The 19,248-nt window shown below is 37.8% G+C and overlaps 3 protein-coding genes across 3 annotated transcripts; all 3 read right to left on the bottom strand.

The window, feature by feature from the left end:
* Positions 1-146: 146 nt before the first annotated feature.
* On the bottom strand, positions 147-9,292 carry LOC111811502 (V-type proton ATPase subunit a3-like). Its single transcript, XM_023698387.1, has 18 exons — positions 8,986-9,292; positions 7,406-7,450; positions 7,109-7,228; positions 6,920-7,027; positions 6,598-6,708; positions 6,343-6,516; positions 5,895-6,032; positions 5,362-5,469; positions 5,156-5,263; positions 4,902-5,050; positions 4,270-4,423; positions 3,883-4,043; positions 3,574-3,780; positions 2,794-2,977; positions 2,629-2,712; positions 2,327-2,520; positions 1,371-1,430; positions 147-712 (listed from the first exon to the last, which is right to left on the bottom strand). Exons 1-18 carry the CDS (start codon positions 9,130-9,132, stop codon positions 508-510), a joined length of 2,457 nt encoding a protein of 818 aa, XP_023554155.1. The 5' UTR covers positions 9,133-9,292; the 3' UTR covers positions 147-507.
* Positions 9,293-10,005: 713 nt separating this feature from the next.
* LOC111776473 (DNA replication licensing factor MCM4-like) lies at positions 10,006-15,858 on the bottom strand. The gene is made up of 18 exons (XM_023655917.1): positions 15,745-15,858; positions 14,966-15,655; positions 14,734-14,862; positions 14,542-14,623; positions 13,950-14,082; positions 13,795-13,866; positions 13,579-13,701; positions 13,383-13,496; positions 13,103-13,315; positions 12,914-13,012; positions 12,421-12,581; positions 12,079-12,175; positions 11,835-11,996; positions 11,646-11,726; positions 11,490-11,568; positions 10,873-11,009; positions 10,741-10,794; positions 10,006-10,652 (listed from the first exon to the last, which is right to left on the bottom strand). The coding sequence occupies exons 1-18, from the start codon at positions 15,779-15,781 to the stop codon at positions 10,578-10,580; spliced, it is 2,538 nt and encodes an 845-aa protein (XP_023511685.1). The 5' UTR covers positions 15,782-15,858; the 3' UTR covers positions 10,006-10,577.
* Positions 15,859-17,248: 1,390 nt separating this feature from the next.
* LOC111811126 (histone H2A.Z-specific chaperone CHZ1-like) lies at positions 17,249-18,194 on the bottom strand. The gene has a single exon (XM_023697866.1). It carries the CDS (start codon positions 18,118-18,120, stop codon positions 17,530-17,532), a length of 591 nt encoding a protein of 196 aa, XP_023553634.1. The 5' UTR covers positions 18,121-18,194; the 3' UTR covers positions 17,249-17,529.
* Between the last annotated feature and the right edge of the window lie 1,054 nt (positions 18,195-19,248).

The following is a 19,248-nucleotide window of genomic DNA, read 5'->3' on the forward strand; positions in this document are numbered from 1 at the left end:
TTTATTAGTCCCTAATGAAATTTAGAAGAATTATATGTATACCTATAGGTACATAAAAAAAACGAAGGGAACCGATTGATAAATAGATCTAATCGCAAGTTCGAGTATAAATTTATAAGGATGAAATAGAAAATGATACGATCAAAGAGCAAAGAAATTGTTCGATCCTCTTCATTTGATTTCATAAATGTTTGCAGGCATAAATGCCTATAAACATAGGGAAACTGACTCAATAACCTTGTTTATCACGCTAGCTCGTCGGTGATACCACTTATAAAGGCACTGGGGACCGTCTAAGAACCCAATTTATTTTCTATTAAAAAGGAACAAGTAGTGCTGATGCCCAAAACCTCAGGCTTAGGCACTCCTCAACAAGGGCAATGGCAGTGCCAATTACCTTAACCATATTTAAATTAAAGAATCAATACAAACCACTTCTGTGCACAAACCAAACCAAATCAAAACAGAGCTTTTATCTCATGGGCTTCATGTTGAAACTGAAGATTATTATTCATCATCTTCATCTAGCAATGCAAATGAGAAAGGAAGGAATTTGTAGCCGTCTCCCTCGTAGAACTTGTTTTGGAACTCGACCCAATGAAGACGCAGTGCGTGAAGGAAAGCACTTAAAGTCTCCATCAACAGCAACACACCAACGGTAGCGAAAATGAAAACAATGATGCCTACTATTAAGATTACAATGTTGTTGAACCTAAGAGGAAATAAAACTTTTTGTTAATGTTATGTTATAACCCTTGGTAATTTTTTTAATGCAAAACAGAGCTTTCATAAAAAAAATGTGAGATCCCACATCAGTAGGGGAGGAGAACGAAACATTATTTATAAGGGTGTGGAAACCTCTCCCTAGCCGACACATTTTAAAAACTTTGGGGGGAAGCCGGAAAGGAAAAGTCCAAGGAAGATAATATCTGCTAGCGGTCGGCTTGGATTGTTACAAAAACGAAGGAAGTTACAAAAAAAAGTGGAAGCTACCAGAAGCTCCAAAAAGGAGCTCCAATCGAGTAAAATAAGACTTAACGAGTAACTACGAAAAGACAGCTTCTGATCTTCAATGAAAAACATAGAATCTAACAAAAGTTCTCTTTCGCCCTAAAGATTCTATAGTTTTTCTCACACCAAAGTTCCCAGATAATGCAACAATTGGTAATTACCATTCACTACCACCAGCTTAGATGATTATATAGAATGCTCTAAAAGCACAACAGCTGTATAATGCGGCCTACCATTTAGGTGCATCAATAGGTCCAGTTCTCTACATCTCCTAGTCTATAATTCAGAAAGAAAAAGAAAAAAAAAAAAAAAAAAAAAAAATTAAGGGCAAAGAAGGTATATGAAGAAAAGTTACGTACCCCGCAGATAGAACGAGAACCTTGTCGTAAAACACGCTTGACAACTCTGAGTGCGCAAGACTAGATAACAAAAAAAGAAAATAATTAACAAATAAATAAAAATACCAAACCTTAAAAGAGAACAGGTCACTGAAGACAATTAGTTATTACTAGCACTCCGCGATGTTCATACATAACAAACGAAGATTTTTTTTTGAAGGGAACATTGGAGTCTTTTAACTCCATATGGCATTTATTAGGGTTCTAAGTTCTAACCGAAGTTCATAATTTCAAGTTCTGAACATTATATTTCATTCACATGTATATGAGATGTGAGATCCCACGTTAGTTGGAGAGGAGAACAAAATATTTCTTAAAATGGTGTGGAAACTTTTCCCTAGTAAACGCATTTTAAAACCTTGAGGGGAAGCCCAGAAGGAAAGCCAAAAAAGTACAATATCTGCTAGCAGTGGGCTTAGAGCTACACACCGGATAGTGTGCCAGCGAGGACTCTGGGACTCGAAGGGTGGTGGATTGTGAGATCCCACTTTGGTTGGGAGGGGAACGAAACATTTCTTATAAGAGTGTGGAAACCTCTCCCTTGTAGACGCGTTTTAAAATCTTGAGGGGAAGCTCAGAAGAGAAAGCCAAAGAGAACAATATCAGCTAGCAGTGATAGTAGACGCGTTTTAAAATCTTGAGGGGAAGCCCAGAAGAGAAAGTCAAAGAGAACAATATCAGCTAGCAGTGAGCTTAGACTGTTACACCAGATGTGGCAATGTGACGGAGGAAATGGGAGAAAATGGAAAAAAGAGGTACCATTTGAATTTACCTTTCCAAATAGTGAACTCTATAATCGATAACGAGTGGTTCTTATAATCAAAAAAATAAAAATAAAACAAAAACAAACAACCGGTAGAGTGGCAATAAAATACACAACCAAAAAACTGAAAATGAAAACCACTTGATTTATTTACCTTAAAGCCCATAGACGAAGATAGGAAGCTGTATTTGACACTGCTCCAAGCACAAATTCAATGGTGTGTATAAGTTGATGCACAAAAACCTCACTGAACTCGAACTCCTCATGACCATGTGAATCGTGATGCGAATCCAACTCAAGGGAATCATCACCACTTGGAAGAGGTGCATAAGACTGACCTTGGAACCTCTGAAGGAAACACGATTGTTAGAACCTAGTCAAATATAACAAGGGATCCCCCACCCAGCCAAACACACAAAAACACAACCAGGGCTTGTAAGAGCATCCAAAGCAGACCTGTTCGTGCTGTTTCTTCAAAAGGAAAGGCTTTGGAAGCAGCATCCATGGTACAGCAACAAGAGCCAGTAAGAGCAGCACAATCTGGAAATAGGAGGGAAAGAAGATGAATATGAGGACAATAAATACGAGTTCATAGAAACATTAGTATGAGTGGGAGGAGACCTGAACATTTTTCTGCCCAGGAAAAAGTTGATTTTCAGCCAGATCTTCAGTGGGGCCGAGAAACATGTATATCATTACGTGGTACAGATCGGCGTTCGAACCAGTGCACCACTTTACGATGATGAGAAGGGAAAGATAACCGAAAAGGCTGTTCAGAAATATCATTTGTGGAAGGAATTGGAACCTGAAAATTGTACGCACAAGTCAATCCAATGTTGGCTAACAAGCAAAGCAAACCATTTATTTACAATCCTCTGTATTACCAACCAATCCTCAAACTATTAACTAATATGTCCTTCCTACCGTAATGATATTCATCATTCTATCCTAACTTTTTTCTTACCAAGCTTTCATTGAGAGAAATGATAAGTACAAGGACATACAAAAAACTTGTCCAACAAAAAGGAGTCCGGACCTAACTACAAGAAAGGCCTCCAATCCGACCTATTAAAACTAAGCTCATAATTACAAAAGAAGTCGGGTAACAGATGTACACAAAGAAGCATTAAACCTAACACCATCCCAACCTCCTCCCACAATCTCGCCCCCTCTCCAAAGATCCTATTATGTCTCTAAGTCATGAGCCCCACACGAAAAAAGAAGCTAGCGTGCCACAAAACTCTGCCCTTATCTCGAGAGGGGGCATTCAGAAACGCCTCCTTAATCATATAGCAACAGCACTTCCTATCATGATTCACCCCTAATACAAATCAGAAATATCTCACTATGTAAAAACATGGAAGAACGACAGAAAACTAAAAATGGAACAAAACAACTCACCAAATATTGATGCTGTTCTTGAAAAATGTAGCATTGAAATAGCTTATTATAATTCCAAGGTTCATTTGTGCAACTCCAAGGAGGATAGACATTTTCATTTTCAGAGAGTTAAGAAATGGAAGCTCACTTCGAGTGCCATGCCATACAGGATCCAAGCCAAACGGATACGTAGAACCCGCCTTTATCAACCCCACAGTGGTAGAATCACTACAATGGCGAGGATTACAGGACTGACCATCATTACCAAGTCTCATAGCATGAATTACAGAAAAACATGGACAGAGTACATTAAAGGTTACATTGATATACCTGCAATCAGGACTACGACATGCATAGGCTGAGCGACCAAACAGTTCAAATGGGACTGAGAAGAACTCATTATAGATCAGACCTGTGTATATTGAAAATAGTGACATCATTAAAATGACATAGCGTCCACCGAAGGCCATTTCAGTGATATCTCCAAGCTTCTGAAATTTGAAAAGGAAAAAACTGTTAGATTTCACCAAATCCCCTCTAAGTAACAAGCTTTCTCGAAGAAAAAGATCCAACGAAAAGATATTAAGGAAGAGAAATAGAAGCATTGCCATCTGGGTCAGAATCCTAACTGTTAGGACGGGCCCATATTGATGGGAATAACATCATATAGTTCTGAGAACTTCTGGGTTAAATTAGTAGTAAGTGCTCGGAAATTACCTGAGAGGAAAGTTTCTTTTCCCGCAATATAAAATACAGTGTTGCAAGTAACAGACATATTCCATGCCCCCAATCACCAAACATAACAGCAAATAGAAATGGGAACGTGACGATGGTATATACACCAGGATTGGCTTCTTGATACTTTGCCACCCTAAAGTAACATAACAGATTAAGTTCAGTCATATTTCTGCCAGTAACATGTTGACCAAGATGCATTTAAACTAGGAAGATCTGCCAGAGACAATAAGAAATTGACAAAGTTCTTAACCTCCTCCTACCTAATTAGAAAGTGACCAAGTTCTTAACCTCCTCCTACCTAATTAGAAAGTACTACTCGGGAGAACGAGAACGAGAACGAGAATATTACAACATGGAGCATGATCTAGCTAAAAATATTAATACCAGGTTACTGAAAAGCGCGGGGAGAGAGACCTCTTTTGAATATGACAGGGAAGATAATATTAAGTTAATGTTTCAAGTATTCTTCAAAACAATGATAACCATGAAATATGGAAAAAGGAAGCTCAAGACCGAACGGAAAATTATAAAAAGGCTTTGCCACCAAAGTCCACAAAGAAACATGGAATCTAAGAAGGACAAGTGATTTATAGAAAATCAGACTAACTTACCCATATGCATCAACAATTTCTTGAAAAGCAGTGGAGAATTTGTTTGTTCGAAAATAAGTAGGCGGTGCTTCTGTAGTTAATAAAACCTGGAAAATTGCTCCAACTTGGGAGTTGGAATCAGATGCTGCTCGCTGGAGTGCTTCCTGAATCTGAAATATCAAGTTTGGTGTCAAAAGTAATATTCAATTCTTGTAACAAAAGGCTCAATTTTTATTTACGACGCTCATAGAACAAACAACTAAGCAGAAGATTACCTGTTTTGTTGCAAAAACAGGACCCCACCCCTCCGCGACCAGACATTGTTTGGTTACATCAAGGCTAAGCATGTTCAAGATATGGTATATGGATTTTTCCTTCCTCGCCTTCCGAGTTCAAAAAGTAATGTAAGAAAATTAGAACACCACATAAAATATGGAAATCCACATTACAACCCAGAAATAGAGTAGAGTTTATGACAGACCAAGAGATTCCAATTTTCAAAATGTTCTCCAATAGTCTGCAATAGATTAGCCCGGTGCAGCAGCCCTACATCTATGGTAGTCTTCAGCTCAGCCAGTTTTCCAGAAACCTATATTCATGGTATTATGTATTTTAAGTTAGAACGCAAAATATCGAAATAGAAACGCAGCAGGAAACTGATAATTATAATGAAAAATGCAATAACACAAACAATCTATATTCCAACTGATATTTTAAGCTTACGCCTTTTCAACTTGGAAACCGAAGAGGCTTCATGATTAAAAAATTTAATAGAAACAACCAAACATACATGGATAACCTACTAGACACGAACAAAAAAGACTCCTCAAGTAAACTCCGACGTAAGAAATATTTTGATCTGCTAAATCAACACAAACCACAGGCAACAGAAAACCCATATCGAGCAAATAATAAGAAAAGCCAAGCTTTGTAGAAAACAAGAATAACTTTAAATTCATAGGCAAGAGACACCTAGGAGATCAAATTCAATTCAAGCAGGAACAGATTCAATACCTCGGCAATCATTTGGGATTGTTTCGCCAAGTCCTCAGTAAAAGGGTATCGATTTGCTCCAAATGCCTCACATATTTTTAGAATCTTATTCTTTGCTCTTTCTCCAGAATAGAAAACAACAAACACGTTTTTCTCAACCTGTAGTCGACATTGGACAAAAAGATTAAGATATAACAAAAGTTGATGCACGATCACAAATCAAGTTTTATGCACCAATAAACATCACGAATAGAAATTATTTTGAGTATAAATATCATGAATTAAGATCGTATTTAAAAAGTATATATAACAATTCATGAGAGGGGAGGGGGATCATAGGAACCAACAATGAAATTGTCCCAACTAATCAAGTTCTGGACATCTAATGCTCGTGCTACTAAGAGGTCGCAAATGCATGAAAAAGTAAGCACAATCGTTACAATACAAAAAATTACACTGTATTTACTACCTTCTCTCCAGAGATAGGATCTGGAACAGGATCCTCAACTACAGCCTGCTTCAGAAACACATTACCCCTGGTAGCACGAAAAAGTATCCTCTCAAATGCCATAGATTTTCCCCGAGGAACAAGACCAGAAAGAAATCCCAAATTAACCGGCTTCGACTGATCCACAGATGATTCCTTCATCACAAGGGGAATGGAATTAAACTATGTAAAAATTGAAGATCGCTTAAACATGAAAAGAAAAGGTCAAAATTGTACTTGTTCCAACAACAATGGAACTTCTATTGAATCTCCACCAACTCGTCTTGATTCAAACTCTCTTTGCTGCTCTATGGCACTGCTTTGCGCTGCACCGAAAAAGTCACCAGCCTAACAAAAGGAAATTCATCAACTTTCTAACTCATAGGTTGAATGGAAAACTGACAAATTTGCTTATCACAGCATTTCTCTAATCCCAAAGATTCCAACATTATGACCATGAATAATATACGGAAAGAAGCTAGCATGCGACTATTTTCTCGAATCACATGATTTGACGGGAAATGACTAACTTTTCTAGGTTAAAGTTCAAAAGGATTACCTTCTGTAGAACAAGCTTATACTCCACAAGTTCATTGTAGGAACGCTGTAGCTTCTCACTATTAGCATTTATCTCAATCAGTTCTGCCTCAAGCTCACCAAGTTTGACCTTCAATGTGATAAAAAAGAAAAACGGTCAAGACATGAAGCACAAGAAACCATTTTAGGTAGTAATAAACTTGTAGGATACCTCAAGGTCATCTATATTGATATCAACTTGTGAAATGGAGCTTTTGCTTGGCAACCCAGCCTTCAACATTTGTTCCTTGAAAAAATTCAATTTGCGTGCGATCTCTCCACATCTTTTAATCTTGTTAGAACCAAGAACAAGAAAGGTAAGTTCAACAGAGAAAGAGAAATGTAGATGTAATTTAAAGTGACAAGTATTGCGCATAGCAGAGCTCAAATTTGATCATTGCCAAACCATTGTATATATCATAGTAGCACAGACAATTGATCCACATTTGGGATATGGGTCGAGACATACCTGTGCAGCATAAGTACGCTGGAACGGGCTTTTTTCGGCATTGAGCTGGAAAAATTAATACATTGAGTATCAGGAATAGCAGAACAAATGACAATGGAAAAAACTGTTCTAGAAGAACCAAGAGTTAGCAGCATGCTGAATATCAATTTTGGAAATGACTACATGTGATATATGAGTGTTCTACTTCAACAGGTAAGAAAACAGCAGGAAACTGGTACACATTTACAACTCTAGTAATGACTCACAACATCAATAAGTATCATGTTCCATCAAAAATACATATGCTATAATACTACCAAAAAAAAAAAAAACATAAGAAAAATAATATTATAACATGTATAATAAATATATTCCTCCAGTATAAGGATCAGGCGCGAGACTAGCCCTTCGTGTTTCATCTGAGGTGGCAAAATCCTGTCCATACGGCTAAATATTTTGGGAATTTTAGTTCAACGAGAATACACTCAGCAATAAATGAACTGTTTAAATCATGAGAAATCTGTTGTTGTAGTGATACAAACAAAATTAGATAGTCTCAAAGGAGCTTAAAAATATACGTCTTAGTTCAAGTTATAGTATCAAGTTAATTACTATAACAGCCTAAACCCACTACTAACAGATATTGTTCTCTTTGTGCTTTCCCTTTCAAGCTTCCTCTCAAGGTTTTTAAAACATGTCTGCTAGGGAGAGGTTTCCACATCCTTATAAAAATGTTTTGTTTCCCTCTCCAACCAGGGTGGGATCTCACAATCCACCTCCTTCGGGACCCAGCGTCCTCGCGGGCACTCGTTGCCCTCGCCAATCGATGTGAGACCCTCCAATTCACCCTCCTTCGAGGCCAAGCGTCCTTGCTAGCAAACCGCCTCGTGTTCATCCCCCTTTGAGGCTGAACATCGCCCAGTGTCTGGCTCTGATATCATCTGAAACAGCTCAAGCCCACCACTAGCAGTTATTGTCCTCTTTGGGCTTTCTCTTTCGAGCTTCCCCTCAAGGTTTTTAAAATGCGTTTGTTAGGGAGAGGTTTCATATGGAGCATAAGCACAAAAAATTTGGAGACCGAACATCATGAAGAACAATTACATCAGAGTATAACTAAGACAGTAGGAATTTTGAACTGCTGAATACTATCCTATATTCAACCTTTGCGCGGGTTTTAGAGTTCCTTCGTCGCCCATTTTCACTAACTATCAAGCCCTGTTTCCAAGGACAATTCCATGAGACAAAATATGCTGTCCTACAAGCTGACAATTACTGGAAAATCAAGCAACGAAGCGTACAGTGAAACTCAAACCAAAAAATCAATTGAAACTACCAGTGGTTGCAAGAAATTCAAGAGAATTTACATCCTCGTAACACATAGCCATCACAGTGAAGCACAATAAACTAAGAACACTAGCAATCAAGTTCAATCTAAGCATCAAAAGAGTACGTGCAGCACAACCTCATGATTGCCAAGCAACAGAAACAAAAACAAGCATCCAGATCACACAATCTAAGCAACACGGAATTTCTCCCCAACAAAACAGAAATCAAATAACAGGAAGATTAAAAAGAGAGTGCAAGCGAGAAGGTGCACATACATCTTTGAATTGGAGAAGGCCGAGATCACCAAGGTAGGAGATAGTGCGATGCGCAGACTCGATGGGAATGATGAGCTGCACCAGCTGCATCGGCTCGGAGCGGAACAGATCCATGGATGGACAGCAACCTCCTCGGGTATCGCCCATTGTTCCAAGACCTTCCTCCGACGAAGATCTTCAGCGCCAATCTGAGAATCTTGATGGGGGCTGAGAAGAATAGAACAGAGACGAATCTGGTGAGGACGATGAAGAAGAAGAGGAGATGAGTGGAATGCTATTGATCGTAGGCGACACGAGCATCCACGTTAACATGATTCCATCTCTTCTGTTTTTTTTTTTTTTTTTTAATATTAAATTATTAAATCGTATCAAATTAGTTATTTAATTCATAATTTTTAAAGTTTTTTTTTTTAATTTTTTTTTATTAATTTTACTAAGAATAAAAACCGAAACGATAAAAAGTTGGAATAAAAATTCAGGTAAAGAATATATATTATTAAACTAAAAAATAAATAACTGTCATTTTGTAATTTTAATTAATCAAAATTCCACAAGTAATGAGATTTATAATCACTATTTATTTTTTATTTCATTTTTATAAATTATAATTAATTGAAACTAAATTTGCATCATCTAACCAAACATTAGTATTAATTACCGTTGATATTAATAACACATTCAATTTAAGCGATAATAATTGAAAGGCAATCATAAATATTCAAGATGAACTTACCCGAACCATAAAAAAAATGAAGACTTTACTAAAATCCTCTAGAACGTGGATTAAGAAGCAAGTTCAATCTAATTCAACTAGTTAAGAGCACGTATCAAATTATAATATTTATTGATCGATTAAACTTACTTAAAAATTTAGTAGAACTAAATGATACGACCAAATACCAACTTAATTACAATTTAATTGGTTAAACATTGATAACTTAGATCAAATATAAAAAAAAAACGTTTTGTTTCTGATGATCATAGATATGCAATCACATGGAATAACTGAACTTGGGATCGTAGTTTCAAACTATAACTATGAATAGTTCTTGAAGGGAATGTTCGAATCGAGTTCCACCTTAATGTAATATTCTCGAACAAGAAAAAAGGAGAGGAAAAGGCTATCACTATATAACTACCTGCAGTCACAACTATATTAGTCATGATTAAACTTAAACCAAAAGATAAATATTGTTACAGCAAGCGAGAGCAAAGCCTAGGGGCGTCCACGGATAAACCACTCCAAAGTGATAATGTCTCAAAACGAGGAGGCCAGATAGAAACAAGCTCTTAAACTTCCAAGACAAAGAAGATTGACCCAATCAAAGAGGCGATAAAATCTCTCGACTCTTGATCTTCTACAAATTTCTCAATCGAAGGAGTTCTCTTTGTCTAATTCGTAGTCTCTATCCAATGATTTTTTCTATTTGTGGAGGACCTCAAAGAGACCGTGACTGCCCAAATCAAGATAAATTGATGTTCTATACAACAAGAATAGGACATTCGAATGATATCCTTAGATGCCAAATATGGATGTTTTTCTCAGGCCATGGCTCCATACCTCTGAAGTGATCAATATCTCTTCAAGCTCCTCACATTCTCTTTATGCTATCACCATGGATCGCTACAAATCCCTCACTTGCAAGTGTTGATACCGCATTTCTAAGCTGCATTGCCATAACATTCATAGTTATTATTCGTCAATTTTGTTGGGGGGTGGGGATGTTGGTTTGTAGAGAGAGAGAGGTAATGTACGTTGTTGAGATGGACTTCGTTATCAGGATTCTGCTTCTTCAGCTCATCCAGCAACTACAGAAGAATTGGAAGAGATTTAGAAGAGCTATAACAAGTGAAGTTCGTGCACACAGTAAAGAGTTAGCAGCAGACCTCTGACAGGCGGATGGAAGGCCCTCCGAGCTGCATTTTCTCCATGATTATGTTGCGAGTTGCCGATAATAAACTCTCCCTTCGCATCCGTTCGCTTGCCGATACTCCCGTGTTGATCAGATCCATGTCAATGGTTCCTGAAATTGTATTGCATAGATGAAACATTGAAGTTAAGATATGAGAGTGAAACCTTAAAGGATTTATATGAGATCCCACATCGGTTGAAGAGGAGAACGAAGAATTTTCGGTGTGGAAACCTCTCCTTAGCAGACACGATTTAAAACCTAGAAGGGAAAGTCCAAATAGGACAATATTTGCTAGTGGTGGGCTTGGGCTGTTACAAATGGTATCAGAGCCAGTCACCGAGCGGTGTGTTAGTGAGGACGCTAGGCCCCCAAGGGGGTGGATTGTGAGATCCCACATCGGTTGGAGAGGGGAACGAAGTATTTCTGGTGTGAAAACCTCTCCCTAGCAGACGCGTTTTAAAATCTTGAAAAGAAATCCAGAAGGGAAAACTCAAAGAAGGACAATATCTACTAGCGGTGGGTTGGGTGGGTTTGGGCGGGTTTGGGCTGTTACAATTTAAAAGAGATTTAGAGGCATTGCAAAACAGCTACCTGTAGAATGATCGGTTGCAGACTGCTGCATTGCAACTTCCAGAAGCCGGAATGCCTCAAGAACATCGCCCTTTTCAACCTGAATGCATTAGAACTTATGTCCTGTTATACTGACTATGAACAATAATGAAAAAGGAAAAAAGCAACTTCACTAACCCATTCTGAAAAACGTATACGAGCAAGGGCTTCACTTAAACGTATTAAACTCTCAATCTGTCTGGGAGTAGCTGTTATGACCTGTCGATACATTAATAAATTCCAATCACTACAAAAGGAGCTAATAGTTTCATAACTGCAAAACACAATCAGATTTCCTCGCATTGGAATGTATTTGAATAACTTTACCTTTTTACTACTGCCTGGAAAGTTTCCTCTCCTCCTCAGCTCAACATAGCCTCTAGTCAACTCTTCAGCTGCCTCATCTGATAATTTTGGGTGAATGTTTTTCCTAGCATAGCTGATGTATGAAGTCAAGGTATGAAGGTCCATGAAATCCTGCTCAATGCCCTGCAAGTTGAATGCAACAGAATGATGAACAAGATAAATCACCAGGAGCTCAACTATGACAAGAATTGAAAGTTGCTCAAACCTCTGGGTTGTCGAAGTGTAATGCGACAATATGCTTAGCAAGGCGCCTATCTGTTTGCTCATCAGCTTTATCCAGAATTAAATAAATCAAGTCAAACCTGAACCAATATAATTTCAGTCAATAGTTAAATCTAAAGTCCAAATTAGATGTTATTAAAATGAATTTTAAGCATTTTAGAGTTTCGTTTTATTTAGTATCAATGTCCACAACATCATCAGTTCGAGGTGCCAAACATATGTATAAATATTGAGCACAGCAACAGCTCAGGAGGTACTCAAGATAGATGCATGTATACAATGTTTTAGAAACATTCTGGTTAACAAATCAACATTATCTTCTTACCTTGATAACAAAGTAGGAGGAAGGTGTATGTTATCAATCACAGATAGGCGAGGGTTATAACGTGAACCACTAGGATTTGCACAAGCTAATACTGAAGTTCTGGCATTAAGGGAAGCAATGATTCCAGCCTTCGCTATTGAAACAGTTTGTTGCTCCATCACCTAGAAAGTATAAGCATCAAATCTCAAGCCATAAAAAATATGAAATTCAATTGGGAAATAGACAGCTGATCGAACGAAAAGGGGGATTATTCTCACATAGTGAATAACAGTGTCACATATAGATGCTGTCTATAAACAGTAAAATACTGTTCTTCCTTTCATATAACAAATGTTCTTCACACAGAAAAAATTGAGAAATAACTTTAGATACAAGCCCCAAAGGCCCCAAAGGCCCCAAAAGTTTAAAGTCCCTTGGTATATTCGAATCTCCTGCCAAATTATATAGAACATGAATAAATCTATTTCGAAGTAAAACTCAAAGGCCCACTAACCTCATGCAACATGCTCCTTGCGTTTTCAGACATTTTATCAAATTCATCAATGCAGCATATGCCCCTGTCACTCAAAACCAAGGCCCCACTCTCCAGTACCTAAAAGGTAACTCAAAATTTGTTAGTTATCCATTGTTCAAACAAGTTGGACATCAAGAAAATTAGATTCAAAATGCAGTAGGATCCTACTGTTTCCCCTGTTTCAGGATCTTTGGTGACATAAGCTGTCAACCCAACAGCAGAGCTACCCCTTCCACTGGTGTAAATGCCGCGGGGAGATAGTTTATGTATGTATTGGAGAAGCTGAGACTTGCTGGTTCCAGGATCACCAACAAGAAGTATGTTAATATCTCCACGAAAGCTTGCACCGGATGCCAATTTCAAAGCACTCCCACCGAAGAGCTGCACAATGAAAAATCAACGCTCAGAATGAGGCAGGAAAAGGTAGAAGTAGAAATGTGGAAAATACCTGGCAAAGAAGGCCCTTCTTTACATCATCAAGCTCCCAAATATTAGGTGCCAATGACCTGGTTAGTCTGTCATATATATCAGGCTTTTTGGAGAGTTCTTTCAGCTCTTCCACCTGCACTTCAATCAAGAATGTGAGTGCAGAAGATAAGAATGGCCAAGAAATGTTGGGCCGGTAAATGCCTTCAACCCCATACCTTCGCTTCATCAAACGAAACATCATCGACATTTCCACCCAACCGGTTCCCAGCTCCAGTTGGGTCTTCAGCCACCATTCTCGACTTATCAGTCTTCTTTATATGAAGACAGTCAATATAAGTCTGCAATAAAAGAGACGAGTACACCATGCTAAGACTACAACAGCACAACTAATAAGTTCAATTCAATTTCAAGTAAATGTACGAACCATATACCTTGAATAATGATTTTACAGTTCTCTGGGTTGGTCCAATTCTCACACTCATGGCCCTATAAATCCCAGTGACCTATCAAAAGAATCGAAACTGATAAGGCTACAAAGAAAAAAGAAAACTTACATCAGTCCACTTCATCATTAGATTGGTTTTACCTCAACTCTGTCACCAGGCTTTCCAGTATCAACCAGCTTGTCATGCATTAACAAGCTTACAGTATGAGGTGTCCCTCCTTCTGGTATCTCATCAGGAGTCTCCTGAAGCCGTACAATCTGCTTATCAGCAAACCTAATTCAACGGCATAGGTTAGTCATACTTGGTATTAAGTAAACTAAACATGCTATTTCTCGTCCTCTATTCGCCCCTCAATTTACACGTTTCATTGTTAAAACATGATGAAGTAAAATTGAATAAGGATCAACAGATGTAAAGGTCAGTAGATTAAAAATTTATGCAGAATTATTCCTGACAGAGATGAAACGATTACGTAGCCTTTAATGTGCTTATCGTATCGAGGTTAGCATATAAGAGATGGTACTTGGTAACAAAATAATATTACAAGGACCACAATTACGGATAATTGTAAATCTTATTGACATACATATCAAGGAATTAGCAAGCAAATATTTTGATTAAATGTACCTACTATAGTTTAGATTACATACGGGCACATCATACAGAGTAATATATAATTGGATAGATCATGGTACAGTCAGTACAGATTAAAGTTACTTAGCAGAGGATTACCTGCATCGATTGTGAACCAATGTCATGGAGTTTCTTGCTTGGCATTCTTCCTTCAAGCATATAGTGGGTTCAGTTATTTGACCTAATTAGTTCATAGACTCCATTGTCAATACAAACAGAAAACTTCATTTGAACAAGCATATGAGGCCAATCACAAACAGAAAAGAACAATCCATTGAAACTCAAGCTCACCTCTCTCAATAGCTACTGGGTCAGTGTAGTATCCACATACGAGACATCTAAACATCGCCTCCCTGATCTCAGGAATTATGGAACTACACCGTATTATCATTCCCTTCAGTGATACCATCCTCTCAATGTCTAAAAAAAAGAACCATCAATTGTTCATAGTCATCAGTTTAAGAAAGGACTGGAGATTACTAACTAGAACTAAACCAATCAAATTGAATGTTGGAAACATTACCAGATGGGTTAAGGTTTCTCATTGAAGTAGAAGTTCTGAGATTGAATATCCGAGTTTGAATGTGCTTTTCGAACAATGGGTTGATTTGGGGCACCATTTCCATCAGAACAATGTCAAAAATTGCGAGAACCTCGAGAGGATACCTCACCATCTTCGTGTATAAATCCGTATCGTAATTGAACACATCCTGCGCATCCACTTCGAGCGAATCCCCTTCAATTTCAAGAACCCGCTTGATTACCTCCGCGTATTTTCCCTCGGTATGAAAATCCCCCTCAGACTGCGACGCCTGACGACCACGGAAATGCCTCAAAAACCGAATGATCGCTCCCTTCACATCGTCAACACTGATATTCGTCCCCCATACGAAGGTCGGATGGTCCTCATCCATGTCGTCGCCGTCGCCAGGTTCCGTCGACGGCGGAATATCATCCGTCGATGAAGGTGTAGCAGCCATCGGGGTCGCTCCACCTCCGGACGCTCTTCTCCCACCTCCCTGCCGACGCGAGCGCGACTCCGTAGCCTTCGGAGTGGTTTCCGACGAGACCATTCGGGATCGTTGACGCGGCGGCGTAGCAATTTCCGAAGGAGTAGATGACCGGCGACGGCTTCGACGGCGATAACCGTCCCCTGAAGATGAGACGGTGTTTCCGATGGGACTAGAGAATGAATCACCAGGCGACGAAGGACCTGCAGAAATGAAGAACAGAAATAGAGAAATGAACCTTCAATTCAGCCCGAATTAGACTAGATACATGAACATTTCAAAAGATACCAACCTGTATTGAAGTTAACTGGAGAAGAATCGGACGCCATTGCAGCTGGAAGTGAAGAAGAGAAATGCGGCGGGATGAAGACGGTCACTGAGACTTAGAACAGTGTAACTGTGTATCTGTTCGGAGGCGAAGCCAAGGGACTTAGCGGGAGGAAGTAACTTATTTCCCGCCAAAATTGGGGGGCTTCAGACGGAATGGGCCGTTCCAGTTTGGGCCTATTGGGCTTTACAACTCCAAAGCCCAGATCAGTTACTGGGGATGTTGATGAAAAATATATATATATATATATATATATATATATTCAAATTTTATTGTAATTTTAATAATTAAGTATTTAAATATTAGTATATTTGAATTTGAATTTATTGCAATTTGGTCCCTGAATAATATTATTAAGGCTTAATGAAATTTCTTAAGTTATGGATTAATGAAATGGTAAAATTGAATATATTTATAAATTAGAAATATTACGTTATTAGTTAACAAAAATTAAGTGAGTTTATAAAAATTGATGCTTAATTTAATTATAAAAATTAACCATAAATATTATTACAAATTTTATATATTGACTAAATTATTACAAATTCAGTTTATATATATATTGTAATTTTAATATCAAAATCAGTATAACGATTATTTAAAAATAAAATAAAATAAGATTTAAATGTTTTTGTAAATATTTAAAATAAAATTTAAAAAAAGGGGACCTACTAATTTTGTAAATATTTTTATTTGTTACTTTTTGTAAATGACTTCTTAACTATCTCAAGAGATGACGTTTAAGTTTAATTTATTTAAATTATTTTTAGTGGGGCAGTAAGAAAAACCTATTAAGCAAGTTAAGCTTGTTCGTTCGGCCAAGCGAGTTAGGAGCTGATATGTTCGGCCAAGCGAGGCCAAGCGAGTTAACCCTATTCGTTCGGCGACGTATGCTCGAGCCTCGAGCCTCTGACCCCGATTTAAGAATGTTCTAGAAAACGAGACAGAAAGATTTCGAAAGAGAATTTTGAAAGCCAGAGTTGAGAAATTGAAATTGGTGTCCTATGAGAATGTAAGGAAAGACAACAACAACAGCATATTATCGGGTAATTATCAGGTAGGGAGAAGTTGAGATAATAAAGTTTGTGGTAAGAAATAGAACTAAAGAACTTTGATCATAGTTCTTCGATTGATTAGAGTTTCAATTTTGTAATTTTGTATCTAACGAGTGAAAGGTGAGAACTTTTAGAGAAGTTATGATCTAACGAGATGAGGATGTTTATGATCAATCATCACATCTTACTATGTTCTAGTCCTATGATGTTCTTATGAAAAGAAGAGCAAGACATGTGTTCCAAGAACAATGACGCCTCATCAGTTTTGATCAGACGCTTGGCTTTCTATGAGAAAATGATACAAAATAATTCAGTTGTTCAGATTGTGTGGCCCAGAGATTCCAGATTTTTGGAAACAAATTCCATGAACCACAAACAAATCAACCGAACAGCTAATCAACAAGGCGTTGCAATTAGCGTAACAATTTTTGTGGACATAAGATTGATGATTAATTCACGAAGATGATATTCGAGTTAGTGTTCATCATCAATCCAAGCCTTGGAAATCAACAGAAACCATCAGAGCAAATTCGATTTACAGGGTAACTAGTTACTACAACTACTTACAACAAACGCAACCACTATACTTGTTATTACAGCTATGTAGTATTTGCTTCTACGTCATATTGGGATTCGATTTGGTTTACCTTTCTTAGGCACTTGATCGAGCAGAGTTCTTGAATCTGTTCTTGTTCTAATAACTATGCTTCAAGCCGAGTCCGTGCTTGCCGCGGACGCATCCAGGCTTGGTGAACAAAAACGGCGATCTCTTCGAATTATACATCCTCGTAAATCCTCTTTTCCCCAATTTCCTCATCCGCTGCCGTCCGAGTTTGTCACTGACAGACCACGGAACGAGTTCATCGTCCAAATCTAACTCATCTTCATCATCATCGTCGTCGTCGTCGTCGTCGTCGTCTTTGTCGGGTTCATCCTCCTCCGCATCGTTGTAGCCGTACGCAAAACCGTCCTCCGCGTGATTCTGAAGGAAATAAACATCTTCCAAAGGATCGAAGATCCGATCCTCCGCAAGAGAAATCGGCACCACAACAACAGGAGAAATAATTTCTCGGAGATCTTCAGGAATTCGAGCAACCACGCAGCAGTTTTTACCCTCTTTTTCGCCTCCATTTCCGTCCATTTCTGAATCGGCATCAGAAGCATTGAGGAACTCCCAGTTCGAAAGGCGTTCGACATCTTCAACAAATTCATACTCGAAATCATCGTAAAAATGGAATTCCACAGACGATGAGGAAGATGACGAAGCTCCAGACATGGCCTCCATTATCGCTCTGTGAAATTGATTCGAGAATTGGTGGTTGTTTTGTTTTACAGTTTTTTTCCTTTTTCTTGTTCCAGCGGAATATATAAAGGGGTAGAAATTATGAGGTGTCAAAACGTGCTCACGTGCCTGACGTGCAGTGTCCAATGAGAGAACGCCACGTAGCCACACTATGTTACGGACTCGGCTTGTGCGCCAAGCTTCCGTGCGGACTACGCTTGGTTTGCGGATTAGTCCTTTTTGCGAAATTTCCTTCGCCTCGGGGGTTTTTAACTTTTTATTATTATTATTTATTTATTTATTATTTATTATTTATTATTTATTATTCTTCTACTTTTTGGTACAATAATTGGAATCTTTATGTTTTGAAAAATTAATTAGAATTTTTCTTTTCAATTTCAATAAATTCTATGTATTTATTTTTTAAATAAAGTAATGTTGGAAATAAAGCTTACTCTATAATGCTTTTATTTCAATTTAATCCCTAATATTTGTTTTCTTTTTTATAATTTTAAATTTAATTCATCTACGAGAATAAAATTATTGGAAAACGACTAAATTAAAAAATATTATAACATAAAATAGCTATTTTCTTTTAAATGAAAGGAACTAAATTGAAACAAGACTACAATATTAGAGATTAAATTTATATTTAGCGTAAAAGTAATTACATTTTTCGAAATAAGATGGACATTTTAATTCTAAGTTTTGACAGCAAGAGAGCGGTTATTGAATAGCTTGTATCAAAAGATTGAATAAATGAGCGAAACTCATTCCCAAGGTGTGACAAACGGTGTGTACAGGGCCCGAGTACATATTCACCGCCGACCTCTTTTCCAAATGAACCGAACCTCGAAAGCACATTCAGAAAAGAGATATGGTTATCTCTCTAGGTTGCACACCCCCTTTATCTCGTTATATTCGTGCACCCGGCCAGTAATGGACCTACTTACCTTGCTTGTGGACAATTAGCTGAACTTTCAAAACAAGCAAAAAAACAATATACCGTTGTTCTATGCCCGATTCAGCAACTCAAAGTTTGTTTGCTAGAGATACGATAAGACGAAGGGAGATTTATTGATAAGGCAATTGAGCTCCTTGGTGACATTTCTTTTCTGTACCAAAATCATG

The sequence above is a fragment of the Cucurbita pepo genome, chromosome LG15 (genome assembly GCF_002806865.2).
Source record: "Cucurbita pepo subsp. pepo cultivar mu-cu-16 chromosome LG15, ASM280686v2, whole genome shotgun sequence".
NCBI lineage: Eukaryota > Viridiplantae > Streptophyta > Magnoliopsida > Cucurbitales > Cucurbitaceae > Cucurbita > Cucurbita pepo.

Bases quoted from the DNA above. Each gene is read 5' to 3' on its own strand.
- LOC111811502 (XM_023698387.1), bottom strand. From the start codon at position 9,132: ATGGGCGATACCCGAGGAGGTTGCTGTCCATCCATGGATCTGTTCCGC. The intron at 5,264-5,361 runs GTCTGTCATAAA...TGAACTCGGAAG, and splicing joins TTGAAAATTGGAATCTCTTG to GCGAGGAAGGAAAAATCCAT. The intron at 2,713-2,793 runs GTCTCCTCCCAC...TCCTATTTCCAG, and splicing joins CTGGGCAGAAAAATGTTCAG to ATTGTGCTGCTCTTACTGGC.
- LOC111811126 (XM_023697866.1), bottom strand. From the start codon at position 18,120: ATGGAGGCCATGTCTGGAGCTTCGTCATCTTCCTCATCGTCTGTGGAA.
- LOC111776473 (XM_023655917.1), bottom strand. From the start codon at position 15,781: ATGGCGTCCGATTCTTCTCCAGTTAACTTCAATACAG. The intron at 14,863-14,965 runs GTAATGTTTCCA...TCTTTTTTTTAG, and splicing joins GAGAAACCTTAACCCATCTG to ACATTGAGAGGATGGTATCA. The intron at 11,997-12,078 runs GTTTGAGCAACT...TTCAACTTGCAG, and splicing joins TACACTTCGACAACCCAGAG to GGCATTGAGCAGGATTTCAT.